Consider the following 19,571-nt stretch of genomic DNA (forward strand, 5'->3'; position numbering starts at 1 on the left):
GGCCTATACAATGCGCACATTTGCAAACGCATTTATATCACAGACTAGCAATTTCTCACTCCACAAAACGTGGGTAATCGGACACTATAATGTTGACTTGGCACTCTTGGCCACATATATCCAACAATGACAAAAAGCAAAGGTGAAAGCGTCGAACAAATATTGGCACAATGGAGGAAATATCTGATCGTGTAACTAGGTGAAATCTTATATCTGGTGTCATAGTGGATGGGAAATGTCCTTAAGCGTTGTAAATATTAACATGGAGAGGAGAATCCGGGAAATATGTCACCAACATGTGAAGACAGTGACACAATGGTTTTGTTGTGTACATGTGTGTATACTTATACATCGACCCAGCATGACAAGTGAGAGTGAATTTTTGTCGACGTTAAAAGCCTTTGTTGTAATTTGACAAATAGAAATATTAAGTACAAATGTAATAATATGTATCCAGATGACTCTCCTTTGTAGGTGTCAGCCAAAGTCAAATTTTGCCAAGATCGAGAAACGATTCCACAAAACATTTATTGACGGGTGTTCAATTGCTTGGTTCCAAACCGAAAGCTAAGCATGTTTTGACATCAATCAAATCTGTCTATGTGGCGTCGGAGACCCAAACTCTTAAAAGATATATTTATAAGTGTAAGTAATGTTTGTTATTTGGCAAAAGTAATGGTCAGACGTTTTCCACAATTACAGAAAGGCGCAATATATGCGTAAGCCACATGCTGACCAAGAGAATAATATAATGGTTTCTGTTGGATGTTAACATAATTTTGACCAGTGAAATCCTACGTTCAAATCCAGTTTCACAAACATCGATTTAGAATTCAGTGAAGCAGTTGTAAGGCACTCACGTCTTGTAATTTGAGCTTAAATGAATTAGGTGACATGACCGTTTGTTCAACAGTTCATGTAGGCACATCCATTTATTTATTTATTTGATTGGTGTTTTACGCCGTACTCAAGAATATTTCACTTATACGACGGCGGCCAGCATTATGGTGGGTGGGAATCGGACAGAGCCCGGGGGAAACCCACGACCTTCCGCAGGTTGCTGACAGACCTTCCCACGTAGGCACATCCATGTAAAGGTTGATGAATGTTTGTCCATGTAATATGAGCATTCAAGTTAAATGACATGAAGGCTCATCTGTATAACGACTGATACAGGTACATTCATTTAAAGACTGATGAAGGTTTGTTCATGTAATATGAGCATTCAAGTTAAATGACATGAAGGCTCATCTGTACAACAGTTAACCTAGGCACAGTTATGTGAAGGCTATTGGAAGTTTTTCCGTCTGACATGGGCATTCAAGTTAAATGACATGAGTTTATTTGCATGTTGACCTGTTTGACGAGTGATGTCCTACGTTCAAATCCAGTTTCAGAAACACTGATGTAGAATGGAGTGGAGAAGTTGTAAGGCATCGACTAAGATTGACATTGTCTTTATTTGTACGAGTTCTTAGTTTAAGTTAACTTTAAAGTGTATTGCAATAGACGTGGGGGAGGGGGGGGGGGCTTAGGTTCGTCCTGTGAAATAAGATGTTGCATCTGGGATGGCACGGAAGACTGGTATGTACATCACCTTTTTTTGTCACGCTCCGAATGTAATCAATCACATGCTCTCCTATCAAAAACTTAATGTTTTGGAATGTTCAGATCTCGGTAGAATGATTTTCAGATTTTGAACGATGGTTTCTGTCCTTTGGGGCATGCATCATTACTTTGAATTATAATCTTGATGCAGGATATAAACGCTGTAAGAGCACACTAAGTTTGAAAAGCATAAGTTGGGGGTTTTGCTAAACAAAGATATCGCAGTTCTATATAAGATCTTGCACATTTGGAAAACCAAAAGCGCCTCCATACTTTTAACCACCCAGACTCCTGGCTATAAAATTTTTCAACAGTGCAAGCATTAGCAATTGGTATGACTAATTGCATTATTTGTTGCATTTGCCTTCAGCAAATTCTAATATAGTCCCAGTTGAATGAACACTAAGTATCAATGTATAACATAAAACATTTTTATTCCCGGAAGAAATGGGTCTAAGCAGACAAAATGCCAGTTTCACTAGGCGGAGTTTAAGGTTTCCTGTGACATTTAACAGTGATAAGTGATGATTACCTCCCTTGTCAGAGGAGCTCTCCACCAGCCGAAAGAGGGCGGCGATTTCAAATGCCGACATTAGTTACAGTTCTGCATACGGTAATAACGGGGAAATAAGATCATAATTGTCGTGTTGGCGTATTTTGTAACATTCCTAACAGAGCGACAGTGTCCTTGTCATTGTTCTTTTACCTAAATTACCAAAGATCAGTATCACTTGTCCAATGGTTGTATGGTCGACTACAACAACAGCATCGATATAAGAACGTATTGCTAAATCTCAGGTTTGTAATCATGTATATGGCGCTGCAGATCTGTAACTCTGATTCGTTTGGCCGAGCCACGAGCGTTACAACGCGATCGTTTCCAAGTGTGTCGTAGGCGCCAAAAAAAAATTTTCAAATAAATGCACAATGTACGTATTACCTGACGGTTTGCATAATATACTGATACCGGTACCTCGATGGTTGTGCGTTATAATCAAACTCTTAGCAAACGAGTGGTACAGCTGATGCGATTGGGGCTCTCAAATTATCGCAGTTTAAAGACATGATTTTACGGTAGCTGCTGTTGAGCCAGCAGACCCTGCTCTGCAAGATGTCTATTCAGTCTAGCAACTTCCGTAAGGTTATACCTTTTAACCACGTTAGTTTTCGAGAGTTCCCACCTTATTGGTTCCATGTCTACATGGATTAGTGATGCTGATGCAGCTTATGAATCTGTTGTCTAAACCACACTAAGTGCTCATTTATTTTGTATACAGGAACAACAATTGAACCTATCCATTAGACAAGCCAATCGTGCCCAGAAGGTAATCAGCTTTTTGTTTCCCCTTGATGATTATCTACGTTGCAATTGCTTCCACAACCAATCTGTGCCCTGCAAGTATTAGGTGACTGGCTCAAATGCCAGTGGTTTGACTGTACTTAAATTTGTAAAGATGTACATATCCAGGTATGGTGATGGGCAGTGATTTTGTAGTACAAGCATCAGTGTTAACTTATAGGTACACAAATTTTTCCAGAGTTCCATAACCATGGACTTTACCCAGGAAGTGATTGAGCGGATGTGCGAGGGATTGTCAGGAGAACGTGCTGCATTGATCCGCGCTGTGATTGAGGAAAATATGGACCTGAGAATAAACCTGGACAAAGCCTCCAAACTCCACAGTAAAACTGTTGAGGTTTTTATTGTTTTGAGTTTTTTGTTGTTGTTTTTTTTATTTTTTTCATGCATATGTTCCTTTTAGTTTCTGTGTTGTAAAGAGATTTGTTTGTGTAACAAAAATGAATCTGGGATACTCCATGTTGATAAATGTCTTGAGAAAGGTTCTATATAACTTAAGGGTACACTGGTTTTAATGAAAAAAGGCTGGTTTTCTTGTTGTTAAAGGACCTTTTCATGTATCATTGAAATATACAGCATTTTTTGAAGTGCAACTGATGACCTCGTGCATTTTTGAAACAATTTAACATTGAATTTTGACAGCCTGGTTTTATCCCACAGTAATGCTGATTGTTGTCATACAAGTGAAATATTCTTGAGTACTTTCGGCATATAACAACAATCAAGTAAATAAATAAATAAACAATTATGGGAGAATGTCATATAAATACTATGGTGAAGCAAAAACTATCCTTCTATGCATATACTTATGTGTTCTATTCATGCATCTTGCACATGTGTTTATAACAGGAGTTTGAACAGGAGAGGTACTCACTGAAGAACAAAATGGAGATGATGTCTAACCTGGAGCAGCATTACACAGAGGAAGTGGCCAGTTTGCAAGAGCAACTACACACTCTTCAGTCTGGCTCTGCTGAGTCTAAACAACACGAGGCAGAACTATCCAAACTCAGACTTAAGGTATGTGAGCATTCCAGTCTGGCTTGTCTGAGTTTAAATAACACAAGGCGGAACTATCCAAACTGAGACTTAAGGTGTGCAAGCACTCCAATCTGGCTTGTCTGAGTCTAAACAACGCTAGGCAGAACTATCCAAAGTCAGGCTTAAGGTATGTGGACACTCCAGTCTGGCTTGGCTGAGTCTAAACAACACGAGGCAGAACTATCCAAACAGACTTAAGGTATGTGGACACTCCAGTCTGGCTTGGCTGAGTCTAAACAACATGAGGCAGAACTATCCAAACTCAGACTTAAGGTATGTGGGCACTCCAGTCTGGCTCTGCTGAGTCTAAACAACATGAGGCAGAACTATCCAAACTCAGACTTAAGGTATGTGAGCACTCCAGTCTGGCTCTGCTAAGTCTAAACAACACGAGGCAGAACTATCCAAACTCGGGCTTAAGGTATGTGGACACTCTAGGCTATACATGCTCAGTTATAATGTTTTTGCCTCATTTGTATACCTTGCTTTCAGTTTCATAGCCGTATTACATACGTGTATACTATATTCCAAGAAAGACGAAAATCCAGCTCAAGTTGGTTTCCTCTCCTGTTGTATGTGGGTTGTGGGTTTCCTCCAGACTGTGCCCAGATTCCGACCATAATGCTGCCTGTCCTCATATAACTAAAGTATTCTTCAATACAGTGTAAAACACCAATCAGATAAATAAGTAAATGAGAGAAAGTCATTATGTATTCAGCATTATTCCCACCAACATAGTCCCTGCCCATCTCATGTTTCAGACTGAGGGACTAGTATCGCAGCTGGAGAGTGCCCACGCCTCGGAGAGGGATCTGCAGGAGAAGTTAGAGGTCATAGAGAAACAGTTTGCCGAGTACAGGGAGGAACACGAGAGTCTGACAGAGCAAAAATCCATCATGGCCAGTGAGGACTACCTCCTCCTGCAGACACAGGTCACCAATCTGCAGGAGAATGTGGTCAGTACACTCTACCATACATAGATAGCCCTTGCCTCTCTGCAGGAGAATGTGGTCAGTACACTCTACCGTACATAGATAATCCTTGCCTCTCTGCAGGAGAACGTGGTCAGGAAATTATGAAAGAAGTGATTCAGTCTGTGGGTTCTCACTGATGGGCCTGAACTCTAATGTACCAGGTAAATCAAGTGAGCGGCGCTTCCATGGCCTAGTGATTAGTGTGCTAGTGCAGCACAATAACTTGGGTCTCTCAACAATGCTGTTGCTGTGAGGCCACTCTCAGGCCATACCTGGGAAAGTCTATCAGAAACGTGTGTATAGTTGTGGATTTCCCTGAAGCACTGCCCTCTTTCCTCACACCATCATGCTGGCCGCTGTCATAAGAGTGGAATATTTGTGACTACAGCATGAAACATTAATGAAATATATAGGTATAAATAAATAAAAACAAATAGGTTGGGTCCAAATACTCAAAACAGGAAACAGTCTACTGGTCTTATCATCTGAAAGGTAACAGGGCTCCTACTAGTGCTGGAAATCCTTGGAAGTATATTTTTTTTTAAATTTTCAGCAGCTTGAAGAACTTGAAAAAGAAATCATTTGGAAGGAGGCCTTGAAAGGATGGCAATATAAGTTCGAAATTGGCAGGTCGATGAGCCACAAAAATAGTATCTATTAATCTCCAAATGAAGGCTTGTGCTTAAACTGGAAAGTCCTTGGAAGAACTAACCAAGCGGCTAAACGAGTGTAAACAGCACCTGATTGTGTCAGTCAGTTAATCACACAGTCAGTCATTGTACCTGTTTTATAGGAAGACCTAACAGAACAACTTAATGAGGCTAGTCAGCACCTGAAGATTTTGCTGACAGAGAACGATGGCTTGAAGTCAGAGCTTTTGGCCAGGGAAGAGGATAACGAGCAAATGAGGGCTGAGATTTCTTCTTACACCAATGCACTGGAGGTTTGTACATTTCTATCCTTGGCTGACACTGGAAACCCTCACTAACTCAGATGGCAAAAACGCTGGCTCGTGGTGACTATCAGACCAGTGGGGTTGTGTGCCTTAATCCAGCTCTTGATGTTTAGACTGCAGCTTAAAACTTTTCACCCAGGAGCCTCTAACCAATGTGGTTGCTGTGAGTTCAAGTCCAGCGCATGCTGACTTCCTCTCCGGCCTTATGTGGGAAGGCCTGGCAGCAACCTGCGGATTGTCATGGGTTTCCCCTAGGCCCTGCTCGGTTTCCTCCCACCATAATGCTGGCCTCCGTCGTATAAGTGAAATATTCTTGAGTATGGTGTAAAACACCAATCAAATAAATAAACAAATAAATAAAACTTTTCAGTCTAGAGGTCTGTCAGGTAGCTGCCGAAGGCTGTTGGTTTACTCTTGGCACTTACGTTTCATCCAGCCATAAACTTGAGCTCTGTCATACAGGTAAAATCTCCTTGAGCACAGCTATAAGCACCAACCTATAAATTTGTAAATAAATATGCCCAAACTTAAGCCCAGTGATGTAGAACAAATCTAAAGCGAAAAATATACAGAAAATAACTAAGCATCAGTGAAAACTATACATGTAAGGCCCGAATTCCTTTCACTGTCTTTGAATGAACAAAATGCTGGAATTCTCATTATTTCGGTGTGTTCATCATGATGAGCAGAAATCTCGTGAAGAGGTCGTGGAGTACAAAGTCCTCCTGGAGAATATGCAAATGGAGAAGGCCAGTCACGGGGAGAAAGGAAATTCACTCTTTGGGGAAGTAAGTTCATACATTTGCACAACAATGTTTAGTTTTCTAATTTCAAAACATCCATTAGACTCTGTCAAGAAAGAAAACAAATCCCAGCAAATCAAGATTTTATTTCGAGCAGTGAGTACATTCCTGTAGAGGGTAGTTGAAATATTCATTAACTTTTGAATTATTATTTTATATTTCATATTTTGTCCAAATTAAAGTATTCTAAATCCCTTGTTGTTTACAGCTGGATGATCGTAGAGTGACGGCCGAGAAAATGCTAGTGAACACGAAGACTCAGTGTGAGATCGCCAAACAACAACTAGCTAAAGAGAGACAACAACATCACAGACTGAAGGTACACAGTTCAGTTGAGAGCCTGTCTTCTGTTTTGTAAGGTTTGGATATCTACATGATAAACTTTGATTGTTACAAAATATTTGTAAATTAAATGAAAAGACAACTATGTATCATTGCTGCTTGTGCTCATAACACGTCCAAAAATACAAGTCATGCAGTACTGTACATTCAAGCAAACACTTCATCCATCAGGTAAGTCAAATATTCGTGAGTGCAGCTGAAACCATCAAGCATGTAACATGCATGTATTCACTTAGTGTTTCAAAACAGGGCCATCTAATTTCTAGCAAGCAATCACCTTGATGTGTGTAAAACACTGCCAAAGTGCGGGTTCAAAGCCATGGGCAGGGAATTTGTACATTTCCCTGCTCTCTTCACTTGTGAAGCTTTGATGAGGATAAGTGGTGGAAAGATGTTCATTTTGCCATGTGCATAATGTAACATTTGGTGAAGACCCCACCAATACAGTGTGCATGTCTGTACATTACATACGGGAAAGTTTAGTCAGTCTGACTATCATCATGAACGTGAAAAAATTCTTGAGTATGGCAAGTAAGTAACAATTAGATAAATAAGTAACGTGACAGTTCCCATATTACAGGTGCAGATGGCAACCATGCTTCAGGCTAACAACGACAACATGGGTGGCGAAGGGTTCTCTCGTATGGAGACCACACTGTCACAGCTCAGGAGCGAGAAGGAGGCTCTGGAGAGTAAACTACGTCAGTACGAGACAATCCAGGTACTGTGTGACAGAGCATTCCTGAAGCTCTCCTAGTGTTATTTGCATGTAACTATGGTGGCAACTGGTAGTGAGGACATAACATTGCCACAGTAGTTACTGTAAATGGCATAAAATTTTTACTCAAAAAGTACATTTTTAGATGTACTTTTTAATACAAAGGAGTATTATAAAATATTATTTTTGGTGCTGAAATTTTCATTCACCCACTAGGATATACACAGTATACTGTGACCTATACTGTGGGTTGACATCATATCTGGTGTCTTTGGCATGGTGTATACTGTGACTTAATGGGGTATCCTGTCTGATGTCTTTGTCATGATGTACACTGTGACTGGGTGGGACATCCTGTCTGATGTCTTTGTCATGATGTACACTGTGACTGGGTGGGAGATCTTGTCTGATGTCTTTGTCATGATGTACACTGTGACTGGGTAGGACATCCTGTCTGATGTCTTTGTCATGATGTACACTGTGACCGGGTGGGACATCCTGTCTGATGTCTTTGTCATGATGTATACTGTGACCGGGTGGGACATCCTGTGTGATGTCTTTGTCATGATGTACACTGTGACTGGGTGGGACATCCTGTCTGATGTCTTTGTCATGATGTACACTGTGACTGGGTGGGACATCCTGTCTGATGTCTTTGTCATGATGTACACTGTGACTGGGTGGGACGTCCTGTCTGGTGTCTTTGACATGATATATACATGTATTGTGACTGGGGGGGGGGGGTTGTCATGTCTGATGTCTTTGTCATGATGTACACTGTGACTGGGTAGGACATCCTGTCTGATATCTGTCATGATGTACACTGTGACTGGGTGGGACGTCCTGTCTGATGTCTTTCTCATGATGTACACTGTGACTGGGTGGGACGTCCTGTCTGATGTCTTTGTCGTGATGTACACTGTGACTGGATGGGACATCCTGTCTGGTGTCTTTGACATGATATATACATGTATTGTGGGGGGGGGGGGGGGGGGTTGTCATGTCTGTTGTCTTTGTCATGATGTACACTGTGACTGGGTGGGACATCCTGTCTGGTGTCTTTGACATGATATATACATGTATTGTGACTGGGGGGGGTTGTCATGTCTGATGTCTTTGTCATGATGTACACTGTGACTGGGTGGGACATCCTGTCTGGTGTCTTTGAAATGGTATATACATGTATTGTGACTGGGGGGGGGGTGTCATGTCTGATGTCTTTGTCATGATGTTTACTGTGACTGAATGGAGTATCCCTCCTAGTGTCAGTATGTTTGATCCATCGGAAATTAAGCGTCTACAACTTCCCTTGTACATCAGTACATCAGATAGTCACCTGTTCTTAAATGATACCATTTCGTTGTATGTAATCACAGTGCTCCTCCCAGCATGATCACACTGTGTTGTTGTATTATGTACAGAAGGAACAGATGGAGAAGCTACTGGAGCTCCAGAATAAGGCTAAAGCAGACGAGAAAGGAGATGAGGGAGAAGACAGTCACACCCAGTTCCTCATTGCTGTACTTCAGGCCAAAGAGTAAGTTATAAACATCTCACAGACCACCATCCAAACTGCTGTATTTACCATATTCAGTAGTAGATTTTAAGCTATGATATAACTAACTGATTGAACATATCAAATTTAAATCACTGACTGATGGTAATTATAAAATGAGACAGCTGTCTCATGAGTGAATGCAGACTGCCGTCGTTCACTTAAGCTATTCTTAGGTAAGGCGTAAAAATCAATCAATAAAAACCAGAAATAAGTGTTTCCTCCAATTTTAACACCAGATTAAGGTAATGTGATCAGTGGCTGAGGAGTTCTACTGCTTGAATATCTCTGGAATTGTTTAAAGCGGTTTGTGTAGAACAATGGAAATGAAAATTCACATTTTGTTTGTGCTGTTAACCTTCAAACAAAAATTAAATTAAATGGAATATTCCTTACAGGGATGAGAATTTTCAGCTGATCAGGTGGTTTCAGGTTTATGAAAAATCAGGATGACTAACATGACCAAAGCTAATCATTTAACTGACTGAGTCAGCCAGTAGAGGAGATGTCAGAAATTGTAACCTATATGTAACAACGTGACGTCACAATAGCTTTCACCATGCATGGAATGAAAAGTATATATTGTCAATTGCGATTGATGTGGAACACCTGGCGTGTGGCATCTATAACCCTTGATTCTTGTCAGTAATAACAATATCCTGTTTCATAAATGGACTGGTAATACCAAAACAGTCACCGTTTAGAGAATTCTTATGACAGACATTATTTTTTGATATTGTTTTGGTGATGTGAAATATTCAAAACTAATGCACATAAATTCATTAAATCTGGAAAAGTATAACTCTACTTAACATCTTGTTTGTCCTGTTTGTCTGATGTTTTTAAGGGAAGATGTCGCGAATCTCAAGAAGGAGTTAGATCAGCAGAATTCAAGATGCTCTGTAAGAACGACAAAATCATTGATGGGAACAGGCAGATTTTTCAAACTGGAAACGGACCTGGACAAGGCTCATAAAAAGTGCATGCGGCTGGCGTTGGACATTGAGGAACTGAGGATGAAGTATGAACCAGGTACGTATATGGTCATGTGACTGCGCTGGGATAAGTTATCACCAGAAACATACTTGCTGGCATATTCCTTACGGCTCATGCGTCACTCTCTACCTTCGTATTACATCACTGGCCACTCGCGGCAAATTTTCTATAGAAATCTTGAACAATGCCAATCTCAATGGGATCATGGTGATGAGGCAGGAACTTTTCTTTGTATTAATATCAGATAGATCCGCATTCTCTTCATCAGACCATATTGTATGCATAACGTTATTCCAATGGACACCTGAAACAGTTTTACCAGTGAATGTTGACTGTAGGTCAACATAATACAAATCAGTTATGAGGCTAAGCTAAAAAGGACGACATGCATGGTAAAGGTTTCAAAAGTCAAATTTGTCTAGTGGTGGCAGTGATGTAAAGCAAGCATTGAGTGCAGCACATGCACTGTAGGGAATATGACCTGTTGGATATCTTGAAGTGGAAGGCATGAAAGTTGAGAAAGATTAAGGATTAAAGTTAAACAGTTTCATATCATCTCCCTGTAGGTTCAATCTGTTAGTATATCTCATTTCAATGGTTTCATGTCCCCTACTTAACTCTTCTCTTGTTAATGACAGTTACCCCAGATGCTTTGCACATCGCCCTACTCTCTAAATGATTTCAGTCACACAGTTCAGCTGTGTTGAATCTATAACATTTTGTGTTATAATGTGGTATTTGACTCACTTGATCATGATTTAGCAGTGGTTGTCAGTCAGGAGGTATGTCAGGTACCTGGGTACTTTCTCCAAGATCGACCAATTGAATCGAGACAATCAGAAGACACCTGGGTTTCTGATAGAAGTGAAAAGTGACTTATTTCATACACGTTACCACTATCAAATATGATTGGATGAACTTTCCTGAATATGGCGTTAAACCCAAATCAGGTAAATGAAAAAGTAAATAAATGAAATTTTTCTTCTGAATTCTAAATTTTCTTTTTTTTGCTTCCAGAGGAAGGTAAGAAGACTGTAAACAGGGCAAAACGGAGAAAATCCTTTGAGCTCTGAACAGGATCAGTCTACTAAATTTGTTCTTAAGGAAAATGTTTTGCCAAACTCCAAAAAGGACACTGCCATATTGAAAAGTGATATCCTCTGTGACACTGTCAGCCAAGACACAGTGTTTCTACATGTAGCACATTTTGATGTCTGACACCACACAAGCAGGGTCAGCTCTGCTCTCAGGAAAGCAAGTGAAAATCAGAGAACAAGTGGAAATGATTACAGAGGAAGGGCAGAAAGAGAGTTCAGCCATAAGAGAGGAGAGTAAAACTGGCAAGGAGAATATCCAGTCTCAGAAAAAAGTCCGGAAATCTGTGGTACATCACAATGTGAAGAAAGTGTCAGCGACTAACACGGCTGCTGTGGATGCAAATCAGTGTAAACAACAGTGAAATCATGAGGTCAAGGACATTGGAGTTTTTCTGCAGTGCAGTTGAAGTATATTGAGATGAATCAGCAGGGCTGCAGTGACCACAGCCAGTTGTCTCCCCTGATGTCACTGTACGCTGTTGAAATATGTGCTAATAAACATGTGTGCTATCAAAGATATTTCATACTGGCATCCTCTCCAGTACTACATGGGAAAACGAAGCAACTCGCAAATGGTTGTGGGCTTTGCCCTGGCTCTGCCCAGTTTCTTTTCACCATAATGCTGGCTGTGTAGTGAAATATTGAGTACAAACTAAAACTCCAAAATATATCAAAGAAATATCAAAGAAATTCATGATTGGGAAGCACAGGAGACAATTTCAAACAAAAGATGCTTGACTGTTCTCAGCCAATAAATATATGTTTGATTCTATTACTGTAATTTTAATGACATTAGACAGTGAATGGGATTATCAAACGTTCTCAAAGACAACTGTAGCCTTACCCTGAAATCAACTTGTGAACCTGTGTGACTGCATGAAATCCTGGTGACAGTATTAACGTTTTACTGGAGGCTACTGGTTACAGGCGAAAATGTATGTAACTTGTTACTTGTTCATAGATTAGGATGATGTCACAAATGAAAACCCTGGCTCAATCCCAGGCTTGGACAGGGTATTTATGGATTTCCTGCTCTCACAATTGTGGGCCCTGTTAATAATAAGTGGTTGAGGTGAAATTTTCTTGGAGTAACAATTGTCTTTCTCCAACATGTTGCGTACACGTGTATCTGGTCGCAATGCATAGGTAAGTTTGTATCTTACCAGTTGTTTACATTGGGGCACTGCAGCATTCTCCAGATTTTAAAGTGACCACTATGGGATAAGTGAAATACTCTTCAGTATGGACAGTATGACATTAACAACAGTCAGTCAAATAAACAGGTGTTGTTTGACAATGAAATAAATAAAATACCAAATGTGTACACATAATTTTTAGTTTTTTCTTTCGCAAGTCACAATTTTATTTGAGATGTCTGTTAAGAAGACAGAATGATGCGTTTGATCCTTCGTCTTGATGTACGTAGTTTTAAGTTTACAATGGTCACGTCGCCATACAGAGTTTGTCCCCGTCACCGCTGACCATACAGCTTTTAGATTGAACCACAGACACAATGTAACCACCTGAATGACAAGTGACATACTGAAATCCAAGCACTCCACTGACCATCAAAAACACCCTGCAACAAGTTTTAACAAGATCAAAAAACTTCATGTGATTTTAATGGACAGCATCATCAATAACAAATATTCCTACATGTCGAATTGTACACCGGATAACAATGCAAGATGAGATAGGAGGTTTTTTGGGGGAGGGTTCTTGAATTTAAAATGTTTTTGTCCTCTGATACTAATATAAATTGCATACTTTAATTTCGGCATAAATCTGAAAAGCTAAAAACAAATTTTTTAATCAGTACAAAATGTGTGCAATGTTAGGTACATCAATTTCAAAACCAGTTAAACAACAAAGTTGTTTCACTCATTGCTAAGGACATCCTATAACAAAAATTCTACTTTACAGATTCCATCAGATTATACAGGCCTTATATGTGAAAACTAAGCATTACTCAAACCAAGATATTTAGTTCCAAAACATTTTTAGAAAATACCCAATTATCTATGGATCACTGTAGCAATCTTCCACCTAGATGGAAATTCTGTCTTTGTGATATATAACTTCCCTACCATTTTTACCTTGCCCACATCATATATACAATACAAATGCCTATTGAAGTGTTCATGTATCAGATTTGAGTATTACATTTGAGTAGTATTCAAAGATGACATAAAACTTCACTTAATAATCAGGGCCCATTTGTTCAGAAGTGTATTAAAGTTAAGCCAGGCTTAAATCTTAATACAGTCTTGTCCTAATACAAAGTAAATGACACTCAAGTCTGACTAACATTAACATCGGGCTTAAGTCTTTTTTCTTTAAGACTTTTTAACCAATGGGCCTAGCCATATAACAGAGGAGTTTTAAAGCCACGAGACAATATTATTGTATTTCATGTGCAAAAAGGACGGAGAATGAGAAGTAACTGTTCTGCTTTTTGACGAGGCCATTTGAAGCATCACAATCTATAAAACCAGGGCCTGGTTTCACAAAGTACTCTTAATGTTACGTTCACTGAACTACCACTGCAACCAGTTATTGTAGGCATTACGCCGTCGTGGTAGTACTGGGTACATAGTTATGCAAAGTTAACTCCCTTGGGGCTTTGGGTAGCTGAAGACAAGAACTTACCAGCCAAATATGTGCATAAGGCCAAAGTAGGTCACATCAGTCCTTTTTGTCAACATTTCTGAATCTTCCAAAAAAAACTACATTTTCTGCTATAATTAATGAATTAGTGGAAATGGACAAGCATGAAAAGGCAACATTAACCACGAAGTTTGACACAGTGGTTTGCTTTGGTAGGCCCGTCTACCATTATTGCCACAAAACTCTTCCTTTATTCCCTGAGAATGCTGACTACTTTATTCCGTGCCAAGCCTCGGCAAACATCGCTGCCTGAAGTGATCACCACTCAATGGGAGCTCCGTTATAGTTCAGAAATGTGCCAGCTTTCTCTTCATTTAGGCTACCCATCACCTTGATCATACTGTCCACGCTCTCGTTGACCCCCAACAATCCACGCGGCCCGCCCATGTCCGTCCTTACCCAGCCCGGGTGTATCGCCAGAGCAAGGATTCCCTCAGGTTTGAGGTCCACACTCAAGCTGCGACTGATCATATTCAAGGCGGCCTGTAACAACAGCAGCAACCTAGCTGAATTTTTTGAAGTATAGTAATTATAAATGAATTTATGAATGAAAAGCAAAGTGATTTATATCTACATTTCATGCACTTTTAGATGACCATCCCTTCAAATCTTCATGTATTTCCTTTCACAAGGTCCAGAGATATGGCACATACAACAGTTATGCAAATTAAGCGTTAATTAACATGCAAATTAATGAAAAGGCCAAATGGCACAGGCATGAATCACAACCAGTACCTCTGCCGCTGTTACCATCAAGTTTCTTAGTTTCTTTCAGAGAAATGACCGTCACAAAAATGCTGATAGACAGCTTGACAGACAGATGGACGAGGGTCATCAGAAAAGACAGGTTTTTGCTTGACTAATTTTCACAAGATGGTAGACCTGTATTACCTTTGATGCCCGATAAGCATAATGGCCTCCGCTAGTGTTGTCCCCGATGGAACCCATTTTGGAAGTCAAATTTATGATAGCAGCCTTATCGCAGCTTAATCCTTCCACTGGTGACTTTTTCACTGCTTTTTTTAGCAGCGGTAAAAATGCCTACAATCACAAGAAATATCTTTTACTATAGATGTTAAAAACAATACTTTAGTCTGAAGTGTCTCAAGTAAAAAACATTCCCTTTTACACAATAAAGTTTGTAAAAATTGCATGCACGGTTTAACATTAAAAAACCCCAAATTCCATTCAGCTTAACTTAGCATTCAAATATCTGACTCAACTTAATTCTCTGAATAATTGTTACAAAAACAAAGAAAGTCTTTTCAAAGTTAATATTAAATGTTCCATCTAGAGAGCCCTTAATTACTTAAAGGGCAAGACAGCACCAGGCTAAAACACATTTCAATCAAAAGCAGGATACTCAAGTTTTCTAAAAAGTATCACACTTTATTATATTAATGAGATTTCACAGAATAACATGTAGAACAAAATTACAGTGCAACACAAATGGCTGGTGTGAGTCGAGGCAGCCATCTTGAGAATTTTATCCAATCAAACACGTTGCTATCAGGTTGTGCGACCTAAGCTGTGATGTAGCCTTTACCCATTCACTCGATGAAGTAACATGATAACACAGAACTACTGCGTAAGTTATCCCAGCCCAAGAGCAAGAGACTCATGCTACATACTGACGTACCTTCGACAGTAAAAGCGGAGCCACACAGTTGACATTGAAGCTGTTGACCATCACTTCCTCGTTCACATCTTCCAGGTTCACCCTATGTAGAACGGCAGCTCCATTGATAAGCAGGTTAAGTCCTTCCTCGCCCACCTCCTTCTCCACCTCCCTCACCAGGGCCTTAATGCCGTCACCATCAGTCACCTCTTATCACAGAAACATTTTGTTCTAAGTCTCATGAGCAGAACTTTATGTACAGCAGATTTATTCAAGCGTGACCAAAGCTCTCAGGTTTAACCCATAAGAGCCTATCTCCACTGTCAGCCAATCAGCTAACCCCGTTACCCACAGAGGCCCCACATATATCTGAACAAAACATCAGTAGGCAGCTCACACTTAACTTCAATACAAGATTACCATAATGCTGGCCGCCGTCGTATAAGTGAAATATTCTTGAGTACGGCGTAAAACACCAATCCAAAAAAAAAAAAAAAAAAAAAATCAATACAAGATTTATAGAAAATGTGTGATACTGTATCTTGGAATTAGTCATTCAAAACGCTAAAACTGGGAATAAATTCCAAACCTTAGGTCACACAAAGGTACATGTAGACTTACAAGTGATACAATTTCAAATCTGTTCTTAATCCAATGTCTTATTAAAAAGAAAGTAATAGCAAAGGACAACACTGCGCAGAAGTACCGTACTGTGTGCAAACTTTTCTTACCGAATTTCATGATTTTCACATTTGAATTGAGAGCTGCCACTTCTTGCAGTTCCTGTGAGAAAATGAAACAAACCTGTAATTCTTCAGACTATTCATGAAATAAGGTGCAGCTGTCCTCAGACACGAGTTTGAGATAGTGAAATTCAACATATGCCACAAAACAAGCAATAAGGTTACCGTGGCAATATTGTATTTATTTATTTATTTTACTGGTGTTTAACACCACACTAAAGAATATTTCACTTATTCGATGGCAGCCAACATTGTGGAAAGAGGAAACCAGGCAGACCCCGGGAGAAACCCACAACTTTCAGCAGGTTGCTGGGAGACCTTCCCACATAAAGCCGAAAAGGAAGCCAGCATGTACTGGACTTGAACTCGTATCAGCTGCATTGGTGAGAGGCTCCTGGATGATTATGTTGCGCTGGTGTGCTAACCAACTGAGCCATGGCAATATCTGACAAGTGTAGATTATGAGATCATGTTACAATTATCAATTTATCCACCAAAATTCGAACTATAGCAGAAAAACCTAAGAGTTCAATCTAATCTGGCCACAAAAAAATATACGTCTGTGTTTTGAGCTACATAAAGTTAAAGACAACTTAGTTACTAAGAATAAACTGTGAACAGTCAAACACATTTACATGCAATGTTTCACAAAAATCATTTGGGTACGTGACTAAGTAAGAGTACTCAGAAATGTATCTTGCCCTTATTGAGTGGAGTATACTTGGGATGTACAGGCAAGCGGAGAGGTAAGAGCCAAAGTTGACACCTGTTTGGACCTCAGACATCGTTTAGAAAGGACACGTCGGACATGAATGCTGCTGTGCGTGTAATACTAAACCAGTCCAGTATAAAGACAGGAGTTCAAATCCATAGTTTGCAGTGGTGTCATAGCTCCTCTGAGCCAATCATCAGCTTTCAACAAGATTTTAGCACATACCTAATGAAAAATATAACTTTTAGGTAAGAAATTCTTTTTGAAAACGTAATCAGAATGTATCTAGACTTCAAATATGATAGTTTCATGTCCAGTGTTGCTCTAAATTTTCATTGACAAAAATCAGCATTTAGCTCCACATCGTTGATCACCTCCTGGACCTTGTTAGGAATCTGGGTGCTTGAAACTATGAATAGCACCTGGGGCCCAGTATAAGGAGAAGAGTTGAAATAGTTGCATGGGGCTAGGGGTAAATTAGCCAAAGGTTGCTATTTCAATGCCAGTGGTAAACCTTAATTACAACGTTTCACGCCGTATCGGTAACAGCACACAAGTCCTGTATTTACGACACAGCAAACCATTTCTAAACAAGGCAGCCATTAGGCTCGTCTTTTCAGCTTTAACACACTTGTGCCATCTAGAAACGATAACTTTTTTATGATACATAACTATGAAGGCAAAATGGCTGCTGCTTTAGCGATGACTGTGAGGTAAATTTGGGTCTCGTGTGCCCTTACCTAATGGAATACTCGTGGTATGTTGCGTGTGCGGGCGAGCTGAGAGGTAAGCGTTACAGTGGACAACTATTTTGAACTGCAGCCTTCGCTTACAAAGGAATTATCAGACATGGCGTTAAACGGTGTATTGTCTACCATTTTCTTTTGCTGCACTGACCATAATTAAATAGCCAATTGGGACTGGGGGAGGGAGGGTATATAAATCACATTAAGAGAGGGGTTTACAGAGCCTATACCCTGAAAAGCCAGGGGGAGTTTTGATAGGTCAGCATTACTTAGTTCAACAAGTTGATGAGGCTTTATCTGTGTTTTTTATCTGACGGGTGCATCGCCATCGGCTACGATCATGTATTTTGTCCTAACTCCTCGTATGAGACGGGTAGGTACCTTGGCTTGGTCAGGGTTCCTGCAGGTGGCAAACAGCCATTTCGGTGGATGTGGCAACTTGACAATTTGCCGGACAAACTCCAGACCGATTCCCCGGTTCGTACCGGTAATAAGCATGGATTTCACCTTCAAACTCATAATTCTGCGGTGTTTTTTGCCTCTGAGTAAACCACGTGCGGACTGACCGGTTGATACACATCTACTTCGCGAACCTGGTTCTACAGCTGCCTAATGCCCTTGTAAAATAGTTGTCGATTGGTTCTTTCTCCATTCATGACCTCGCCCGTCCAAAGATAATCCAATCAATTCTTTCGTACTTTAAAGAAATATGTAAACATCGATGGCGGGAATGACCATGTGACAACTGTTGATCCTGATGTTGCGTACTTACGTACTTATTGTTATGGTTAACGGCATGCCATTTTTTGGCTGTTGTAAAGACTAGGGTTATATTTACGTGTAACTTTCTACGTCACTCCTTATGTCAATCCATTCAGGCTTCGCTGAATGTGTTTGGCCAAATATGAAGGAGTCCCCTTTTCAGATGTAGTTCACGTGACAAAGCGTGTGAGAGGGGTGCGGATTTGACAAGAGCGGAACGACTATCACAGCCTGTTAGACGAGGGCCCAGAGGGGCCGCCTATAGGCTCCGGAAGCTCCGGCATATTAGATTGCCGGAGAGAGAATCTGAGTGATTTCGAAGTGTTTCGAATGCAGATTTAGCCAATGTGTTGTGTACACATTCATTTTCACAACAACAAAAAAAAAAAAAAACAACCCAAAAACAAGTTCATCTTAGGTGGTATTGAATACAGACTGCCCCTGAATATACAGTATTTATTGTCATGGGTTCCAGAGTTACAAACAAAATAAGTAAAATTGCACAATAGCATGTGATCACAAGTCATTTAATTGATCATGAAAACTTGTTACCTCACTGACAAAATCTCGTAATTATATATACATATATATACATTATATGTATATATAACTGTGACGATCTCTTGCAATAAGGGCCTCCCGGCACAGTGTTCACCAAGTTTCACATTTCTGCAGCTTAGTATGTACATTTGAGTGAACGTTCGCACACAATTACCTGTCATTAGATCATCTTGGACAATGTGCATACTAAACTAGCCCCTTGTACACTTAAGTAAGCGAATGTCGCAACATACACCAGACCAATGCAAATTCATTCACGCTTCCCGATGCCTTGACAAATAGTCTACACTTCTCTGTCCCATGGTAGCCCTTA

At 40.1% G+C, this 19,571-nt stretch overlaps 2 protein-coding genes across 2 annotated transcripts; one reads left to right on the forward strand and one right to left on the reverse strand.

Annotated features, from left to right (window-relative positions):
• Positions 1-2,199: 2,199 nt before the first annotated feature.
• On the forward strand, positions 2,200-12,759 carry LOC135476775 (protein Spindly-B-like). Its single transcript, XM_064756906.1, has 11 exons — positions 2,200-2,221; positions 3,147-3,305; positions 3,818-3,988; positions 4,771-4,965; positions 5,777-5,926; positions 6,628-6,726; positions 6,950-7,060; positions 7,664-7,804; positions 9,223-9,338; positions 10,204-10,388; positions 11,370-12,759. Exons 2-11 carry the CDS (start codon positions 3,159-3,161, stop codon positions 11,423-11,425), a joined length of 1,371 nt encoding a protein of 456 aa, XP_064612976.1. The 5' UTR covers positions 2,200-2,221; positions 3,147-3,158; the 3' UTR covers positions 11,426-12,759.
• A 1,274-nt stretch (positions 12,760-14,033) lies between these two features.
• LOC135476666 (C-signal-like) lies at positions 14,034-18,516 on the reverse strand. The gene is made up of 5 exons (XM_064756769.1): positions 18,317-18,516; positions 16,466-16,517; positions 15,756-15,943; positions 15,008-15,157; positions 14,034-14,599 (listed from the first exon to the last, which is right to left on the reverse strand). Exons 1-5 carry the CDS (start codon positions 18,452-18,454, stop codon positions 14,375-14,377), a joined length of 753 nt encoding a protein of 250 aa, XP_064612839.1. The 5' UTR covers positions 18,455-18,516; the 3' UTR covers positions 14,034-14,374.
• Positions 18,517-19,571: the final 1,055 nt, after the last annotated feature.

The sequence above is a fragment of the Liolophura sinensis genome, chromosome 10, assembly GCF_032854445.1.
Source record: "Liolophura sinensis isolate JHLJ2023 chromosome 10, CUHK_Ljap_v2, whole genome shotgun sequence".
Lineage (NCBI taxonomy): Eukaryota > Metazoa > Mollusca > Polyplacophora > Chitonida > Chitonidae > Liolophura > Liolophura sinensis.

What these genes read in the sequence shown, in the direction of transcription:
- LOC135476775 (XM_064756906.1), top strand. Translation starts at nt 3,159, where the DNA reads ATGGACTTTACCCAGGAAGTGATTGAGCGGATGTGCGAGGGATTGTCA. An exon ending in CCAATCTGCAGGAGAATGTG is followed by an intron (nt 4,966 to 5,776) that starts GTCAGTACACTC and finishes CCTGTTTTATAG; the next exon opens with GAAGACCTAACAGAACAACT. An exon ending in GTCAGTACGAGACAATCCAG is followed by an intron (nt 7,805 to 9,222) that starts GTACTGTGTGAC and finishes TATTATGTACAG; the next exon opens with AAGGAACAGATGGAGAAGCT.
- LOC135476666 (XM_064756769.1), bottom strand. Translation starts at nt 18,454, where the DNA reads ATGAGTTTGAAGGTGAAATCCATGCTTATTACCGGTACGAACCGGGGA. An exon ending in GGAACCCTGACCAAGCCAAG is followed by an intron (nt 16,518 to 18,316) that starts GTACCTACCCGT and finishes ATTTTCTCACAG; the next exon opens with GAACTGCAAGAAGTGGCAGC. An exon ending in ATGCTTATCGGGCATCAAAG is followed by an intron (nt 14,600 to 15,007) that starts GTAATACAGGTC and finishes CTGTTGTTACAG; the next exon opens with GCCGCCTTGAATATGATCAG.